This window comes from Rhagoletis pomonella, unplaced genomic scaffold, assembly GCF_013731165.1.
Source record: "Rhagoletis pomonella isolate Grant_MI unplaced genomic scaffold, Rhpom_1.0 Rhpom_scaffold_00002, whole genome shotgun sequence".
Classification (NCBI taxonomy): Eukaryota; Metazoa; Arthropoda; class Insecta; order Diptera; family Tephritidae; genus Rhagoletis; species Rhagoletis pomonella.
Genome location: NW_023458556.1, coordinates 48,037,344 through 48,045,995, shown reverse-complemented (window position 1 = coordinate 48,045,995; position 8,652 = coordinate 48,037,344). Strand labels below are relative to the sequence as shown.

At 33.0% G+C, this 8,652-nt stretch overlaps 2 protein-coding genes across 3 annotated transcripts in view; both read right to left on the bottom strand.

The window, feature by feature from the left end:
- The window catches only part of LOC118733740 (extensin-like), a 24,855-nt gene extending 24,046 nt beyond the window's left edge, over nucleotides 1-809 (bottom strand). The window contains exons 1-3 of one of the 2 annotated variants that reach the window (XR_004992284.1): nucleotides 606-704; nucleotides 338-552; nucleotides 88-262 (exon numbers count right to left, since the gene is read on the bottom strand). Coding sequence is in view for 1 of the 2 variants with exons in the window: in XM_036463275.1 (XP_036319168.1) it covers nucleotides 606-633 (28 nt within the window). In the remaining variant the exon portion in view is untranslated. Of the gene's footprint in view, nucleotides 1-87; nucleotides 263-337; nucleotides 553-605 lie in introns of those variants that run through there. The other variant, XM_036463275.1, reaches the window with a different exon arrangement.
- The window catches only part of LOC118733735, a gene marked incomplete in the record, with an annotated part of 802,810 nt that overhangs the window by 57,578 nt on the left and 736,580 nt on the right, over nucleotides 1-8,652 (bottom strand).

Genomic DNA, 8,652 nt, shown 5'->3' with positions numbered 1-8,652 from the left:
CGTCGGTCTGATAATTTTTGTATTTGTATTTAAAACAAAGTAGGTTTCATATGAAGTCAAATAATTTTATTGCAATATAATCTTTTTTTAAATGAATTGAAATTTTTGAGTTCGAAAATTAGTTCTTGGAAAATTAAAACATTTGCATATTTTAAATCAGTTAACATGGTATCAATCATTGTGTCTCATTAATCTTTGCATTCGGCGGCAGGTCCTCCAATTTTAAGCTTCTCGCAACAGTTTTGCCTGGTTATAAACCAATCTAAAAATAGAGGAGAAGACAGTAATAAATATAGAATTTTCCAATTAGCTGAAGTATTTAATTGAGTCTACTTACTAGTACGCGGCCTTGATTGGCAGTTAATACTGCGTGAAGCACACTTAGAAGCTTGGTCCCCTACCACGGCCTAGTTGGCCTCCAAGTTGGACGCGTAGGCCTCCAAGTAGGCCTCCAAGTAGGTCTCCAAGTTGGGCGATAACCACCACCACCCTCTGGATCTTCAGGCTGGGCTTGAGTCATTGCTATAGTGATTAATAGCACAACTCCAAAAACTGGAATTCAACAAGTTAGTAGGAACATTATATATCGCGACCTAAGAACTTACGGAACACGAAGGAATGCCTGAACCACATGTTTTGATAACTTGATGATTTCGAGTTTGAAAACGGAAACAACTGCTAGTCAAACAATTGCGCCGACGTACTTTTATAGGAGAATTGAAATCAGCAAACAAGTGTTCTTCAGATAACACTTGCAAGTTTTTTAACAATTGTATACAATTTGAACAATACATATAAGAGAAAGGCTGCCTGCGGCGCGTTTTTTATAGCTCAATTGACAACGAAACTACAAAAGATATTTTAAAAATTATTTACAGCGATTCATATAACACGGCCAACGAAACAAAAAAAAACAAGAAAACTGACAGAAGGGGAAAAAAGTTGTTTCACTTAAATTGATGATGAAACCTTAATATAAATAATTCCTCACAGTACCTTACAATATTGTGCAAGGCAGACAGTGAAGAAGGTTACGCCTAAATCAAAATCATAAGTTTATAGTTGGTGTTAATTTCACAATGGGAGAGTATCTTAGGTCCACAGAAATCCAGCTAGCCAATCTAAAAAGTTATAGACGAACAAATTTTGGTTTCCCAATAAGCTTAATATTACAATCCAAATGTTTAAAAGGGTTTTTTCTCGAATTCAGGTTTTTCGACTTAGGCGGTTATTGCTTATGACCACCGATTTGTAGGCGTTCATCAAGAAAGATTGTCCTTATTCTGTCGCCGTAAAGCAAGGACCGCAATGGTTATAGCGGTAGATTTAATGGTTTTAATTCTACTTTGATTTCTAGTGTCTCCGAAAGACTTCACTTGAAGATTTTTAGATGCAACTCGACTCCAGCGAAACCTTGCGGCTTTGTTTTTGCACTAGTATTGCCCATACCGTTACAAATATATATCTCGATTATGAGGCAAATCCGACCATAAATACGATTTTTAGTGATAACTTGACTCCACAGCCACCTAGCGAGCAATTTTTTCGCAAAAATATTTCCCTTCACGTTACCAGTACAAATAATGGATATTAGCCAGATCCGACCATAAATACGATTTTTTAGTAATAACTCGACTCCAGCGCCACCTAGCGTTTTAAGTTGTGACCCTAACTATACAGGGACCCACTAAAACACATAACAAAATTTCATTAAAATTATTTCGGTCGTTTAGGAAAAATTCGCTCACAAACACACGTACCGAAGACATATATATGTATTTATAGATATGTATGTATGTTTGCAATAGATCGGACTTTCCTGATTGGTATAGAGAGAAAATCTCTCAAGTGGGCCACCCGAAATTGGATGGTCAAGATTTTTTCAAACAAATCACTTTATTCGGTTTACGACCATAAAAAAATATAATTTGAGCAATTTTGGAAAATTCGAATTTTTACAAGAGTTAATGTTGTTTACTTTGTTTTTTTGACGAATTCAGTAATTATTTATTATCCACTGATTCATAACATGTAATTTGCTGATTTTTTGCATGATAATAGTTATATAAAAAATTTTTATAAACAAATGGAAATATTTATTACTTCTCGATCACATTTCTCAATCGTTTACACTGAATATTAATTCTTATTCTATAATACATTATTAAAAAAAAAAACACGGAAATTTGCATGCAGTCAAAAGTTATAAATTTTTTTCGCTTGCCTCGCATCATGCATTGCTCGCATTGCGCGTGCCGCAGGATCGTGGTGGGCGCGTGTTATGTAAATCTAAATAATTATACAGGGTGGCGACGAATAACAGTGGCCCAGTTTTTTTTTCTTTTAATAAAAGTGTCCTTTATAGATTTCGCGAAAAAAAGAATTTTATTATTAATTTTGTACTACATATTTCATTTTCATTTTATTAATTAGTTTTAAAATTTTAATCTTTATTTGCATTCGCCAGCTGTGTTAACTTTGGAAGATAAGTACATGCGGCGGCAAGCAAGTATTTTTCAGGTGTATTTTTTTTTTTAACTTTGTATAAAAAAATACAAAAAAAAGATATAATGTATAGGGTTGGTCTAGTGAATGGCCGTCCTAGTCATCAATTCAAAGTTTATTATATTGCTGAGTATGAGGCCTTATGTTGGACAAGAGGGGAGTATAAATAAATTTGTATTCTATGAATCTACTTCTTTTTCTTCTTTTCATTCATACAAAAGTTTTGGAGTAGTTATAAATTTATTTTGTAAACTCGACCGAAAAGCAGGTCGTTTCACTGTACCACCGATTCCGTCACATGCACCTTTACCATGTGAAGTGGCAAAAAAATTCCATTCGGCGTTGACTCCGAAATCTTCTTTGTGCCTCGATCAAATTAAATTTGTTCTTATATTGCGTGCCAGCGCCGTCCGAAAAATATGAATTTTTTTTACATTTCCTGAGCCACATTTTTTTTTTCCAAATGCGCAATTAATTTAGAATTGAAAAAAAGTGTACGCAATGCCAAAGTTGTAGATATGTGGACCGGCCTCTATTCTTTGTTTACATATACATACATACAACATATATATACATACATACAACTTTATTTAAAAAATATTGTATTAAATAATCTATGCTTTGTTTCCGTGTTTTTTGTTGTTGTAAATAATGTATTATAGAATAAGGATTGATATTCAATGTAAACGATTAAAAAATCCGATCGATAAGTAATAAATATTTCCATTTGTTTATAAAATTTTTTTATAAAAATTAAGAGTTTTATACGAGATAATGAGTTTTTGAATAATTGAAACAAAAAGGCTAAAGCGTGTCTAATTAACTAATATCATGCAAAAAATCAGCCAGCTACATGCTATGAATCAGTGGATAATAAATAACTACTGAATTCGTCAAAAAAAGTTAACAACAATAACTCTTGTAAAAACTCGAGTTTTGCAAAATTGCTCAAATTATATATTTTTTTTTGTATGGTTGTAAACCGAATAAAGTTGTTGGGAGTAAATTGTCAAGTTCAACGGAAATGGTGCAACGGAAATTGCAGAAAACCGACTCCAATTCTAATATAAAAATTTAAGATTATCGTTAATTTCGAAATCGGTTAATGTGGTCCAAAGTTATGTGGTAACATACATAAAAAAAAATATTCCGACGAACTGATAACCTCCTGCTTTTTTGGAAGTCGATTAAAAATAAAAACAAAAATAACAAGTAAGAGCAGCGCTGTCTTCGGCTATGCCGAAGGCTTCATACCTTTCATGAACATCTGCAAATTTTACTTTGACAGATTACTGCTTTTGAATACATCTGCATACATCGATAGAGGAGTTAAATACCTATATAAAAAATCGCATCTGAACAATCAGAGGTATGGAAGATATACCTTACATTAGCACCAATCTAAGTGATTTTCACTGCTATGTGATCAGTATGTAAACCGGTAACACAATTTATTGGGTTTAGTTTCCTAGATAAAGGAGATATATCGCAAAAACTGGTATCTGAAGAATCAGTGGTATAGGAGATAAAGCTTATACAGCATAGATTTTGACGATTTTCTCAGTAGACTTGTTATTATTATTTATAAAATATCTTACGAAATTTATCGGTTTTAGCTGTTCAAATAAAGGAGTTTTACAGAAAAATCCCATATCTGAACAATCAGATGTATGGAAGATACAAATATGTTATAGTCACCCGATCCTTGTTATTTTCACTGTAAGTATTCTGTTAATAATGAGTGAAAATGGTGCGAAATTTCATGTTCCTAGCTGCATAAATGGAGGAGTTATGATAAAAGACCTCATATCTGAACAATCAGTTGTATAGGGGCTGCAGGTTATAGTGACCCGATCTTTGTAATTTTCACTGTAAGTATTCTGGTGATAATGGGGGCAAGTACTGCAAAATTTCATGTTCATAGCTGCATAAATGGAGAAGTTATAACGAAAAATCTCATATCTGAATAATCAGTTGTATGGGAGCTATATGTTATAGTGGTCCGATTCTTCTGGTTCCGACAACAATTAATACATTATAAAAATACACCCACCTACCAAATTTTATCCGGATATCTCGAAAACTGAGAGACTAGATTGCATACAAACAGACGGACAGACGGACATGGCTAAATCGACTCAGCTCGACGTCCTGATCATATAAGTATACATTTTAATGGGTCTATCTCTTTTTATTCTGGTACTTACAAACATCGGACCAAAATTATAATACCATTTCATGCTCATTAAAGGTATAAAAATACGTTAAGATAAAGGCAAATACATATGAATATCAGGGCAAGGCATGTTGGATCCAGGTAAATTTAAACACTTTATTTATATAAGGGCAAAGGTGAAGATGAATACCGATATTTTATCGGTATTTTTATCGATTTTGCCATCGACATTTTTATGGATTTTGTTATCAATTTTGTTAACGATATTTTTATCGATTTATATTATTATCGATTATGCTATCGATATTTTTTATCGAATTTGTTATCGATTGTTTGTCGATTTTGATATCGATATTTTGACGGATGTTACTATCGATTTTGTTTTTGATAGATTTAAAAGATAAAAATGAAGATAAGGAAAACAGAATAACATAAATGTAAATAGAACGAACAGTGGTAGAGGTAGGGATCTAGATAGCAAAAATATAAAAAAATATAACCTTAAGCAAAAGTAGATGTAAGTATGTAAGTATGTACTACATAGATACATATGTACAGCTCAGCAACTAAACTTAGACGCATGTCAGTAAATAAAGATTTTTTTTGCTGTGCAAGACAGCTTTTTACTGTCAGTGTCAACAGGGTTGCCACTTTGGTAAATTGTTACCAAAATTTGGTTTCGTAAAAAGGTAAATTTTTTCTCATTTTGGTATGATTTTTGTAGAAGTATTTTGTTGGAAAAATAATTCAAACATTTCGTTTCCGCTTTATTTTTTGTAGTTATCTTTATATTACAAATTTCTTTCCAAAAGTTTAGTCTACTTCATTGCGTTCGTTTTCGAACGCTTTAATTTACACTTTTCATATACGAATGCAGATATAACTATCGAAAAAAGGCGAACATATCGTGCTCCATTCAAAATTAATCTTTAATCATTAATAAGTTGAATCCTGAGAAACTTTTGATTGCCTAAATATTTTTTGATGATGCTTTAAATAAAAGAAAATAATTCATATGTATGTAATTACTCACTATGATTGTTGGCAAAAAAATAAAAAATTAACGCGATTTTTTTATCAATGGAAATTGTTAAATGAAACAAAAAACGGTAAAAGACCGGCGGCAAAAAAAATATTAAAAAAAAACAACGGGACTTTTTTGCTGCACATTGTTGTTCTTACCTCCATGGGCTCCATACCTCAAATTGTTCTAAAAATTCAGAGTAAAAAGGTCGAAATTTGGGCGAATTTTTTTTTCTTTACATTAAATTTAATTTTAAATTAAAAAAAAACCCAAAAAATTTTATTTGAAAAACATTGTGACTATTAAAAAAAGTCATCTAGCGTTTTTTGAGTCACTGTATTTGTCTATAATAACTCCAGTTGAAGTTTTTTCAAATGATGACATTTCGTTGTTACCTTTAGTTTCATCTCTTTCGCTTTTGGTTGAAGGAAACCGAGAAGATGCCATTAATATGTTCTCAAATACGGATTTTCGGTTCCCGCTGAATTAGCGTAACAGGGGATCGAACTGGCTGTTGCTAGAAAATTGCTGTCAACTTTTCGTAAACTTGATTTTTCGCCGTTGTTCAAACGTTGTGGTATTGTGTTCCGAAATGACAGGTTTCAATCATCCGTTCATGGACATTGTAATACTTTTTCATTGTCACGCAATCTAAAAACTGACGTAAGACATAGCTATCCATTTATTTGTTTACTTTTTATGATAAATTATGAAAATAGTTATGTAAGTGGTCCAGATTAGCGGTCCACTCTTCCTTTTCATATATGTATATTGAAATTTTCCCATCCATTTTGGTTAAAATCACCTGCCACAAGGCGGCACTGTAGTTTTGAGGTCAGTTTTCATCTCGCTCGCAGTATGTTTTTTTTTTATTAATTTTTTAAATTTTTTAATATTTAAGTTATTTCAGAAAATACTAATTTCTTAGAGTGCACTAGGCATGAAAGTTTCCTTGCTATTGTCTGTGAGGATGCAGAAATGCCACAAAAAAATTGTGATATGGGCTTCGATACTTCAGATGACTGCGAGTCTGACAATGAATAAAATTGTTTTCTTAAAAATAAATTCCTGTAGCAACAAATGAGCCCTCATTATTGATTCATGTAAAAAGCCAGCAGTTCCCATGTTAATTTGTTAATTTGTATGTATACTACTATAGTACTATAGTTGTTAACACAGGTCTCCAAGTTGGGCGCGTTGGTCTCCTAGTTGGAAACGTAGGTCTCCAAGTTGGGAGCGTTGGTCTCCTAGTTGGAAGCGTAGGTCTCCTGGTTGGGCGCTGGGCTTTAGTCATAGCTATAGTCATTAATAGCACAGCTCCAAAAACTGGAATTCAAAAAGTTAGTAGGAAAATCTTATATGTACATATGTACCACTACTTAAGAACTTACGGAGCACAAAGAAATTCCTGGGCCACATCTTTCGATGCCTTAATGATTTCGAGTTTGAGCTCGGAACACAACTGATAGCCATATAGTAGCGCAAACGTACTTTTATAGGGGAATCGACGTCAGGAAACAAACAAGTGATCTTCAGATAACACTTGCAAGTCTTTTAACAATTGTCTAAATTTTGAACAATACATTTAAGTGAAAAGACCGTCCGCGTTTGTTCATTGCTGAATTTTCAAAAATACTACAAAGCGAGTCATAAAAATGGTTAAACAAATCAATTTTGAACCCTTTAGCTTGGAAATGCTTACATTTGTATGTACGGTTGCAACGTACTAAGAAATAATATTCGTTGGCAGTCTCAGTTCCTTCGCTCAAAAAAACTTTTAATACAAACATTAAAAGTATCTTATAAAGTTGGCAGTTGACTTGACAAAAGATGAAGAAGCCAATACATATCGAGCCCTAACCGCCAAAATAACGTAAGCGACAAAAAAAAAATTTCTTTTTGATGCAGAAATGTATCTAGATGCTCTAGGAATATTTCTGCATCAAAAAGAAAATTTTGAAAAAAATGTCGCTTACGTTATTTTGGTGGTTAGGGCTCGATATAATTAGGTTGATAATCAAGGAATAGAAACAAATTAGAAACGAATTGCCCTATTATAACACCGAATATAACAAATTTGGTTTAAAAATGCGCTTTTTTTCTCGAACATGGTCAGTGTGTCGAATTTCAACTAAATTGGCCATCTCCGCAGATATAGAGAAATAATCTGCATTTCGGACTTGGTTTTTTTTTTGTCGGAACCATTGTTCAAGTCCGTTTTAATTTGTTTTAAATCTTTCTCGATTTACGATTAAACCTAAGTAGACTTTTGATGTTCGTCTTTCAAGACATCGCGGCCAAATTCCGCATAACCAATTCCTGCAAAGCATGGCAAAAGCACAAAAAGTGTTCCACCGTCCCATCCTCTTCAGGGCAGGATGGGCAAATGGAGTTGTCATGTACGCCTATGACAGTCAGGTGTTTGTGCCACGTGAAGTGACCAGTCAGCAGCTAAACAAGTTGTCTGCAGTCCCGTCTGCTAGTCTTACTATACATATGAATATGTTAAAAAATGTGTCCAAATAAAAAGGACCAACTAGGGATGAAACGATACGTGTAAATACAAGTACATGCTCGATACTTTTCGTTCGATACCAAGTTAATTTAATTTTAATTTTTGTAACATGATTCAGTTTTCTCGCTCCCTCTTGACAGGTTCCAACCATTTTGAACCGAATTGCAAAAAAGGAGGAGGTTATCAGTTCGTTGGAATATTTTTTTATTTTTTATTTTTTTAACCGACTTCCAAAGAAGGAGGAGGTTATCAGTTCGTCGTAATATTTTTTTATTTTATTTTATATTTTTTTAATTTTTTTTAATTTTTTTTTATGTATGTTACCGCATAACTTTGGACCACGTCAACCGATTTCTTTTCTTTCTATCTTCTAATTCTTTTCGCATCGGAAAGGTAGTATCTCAGAGGTGGTTCCATACTAATCTGGTTAAG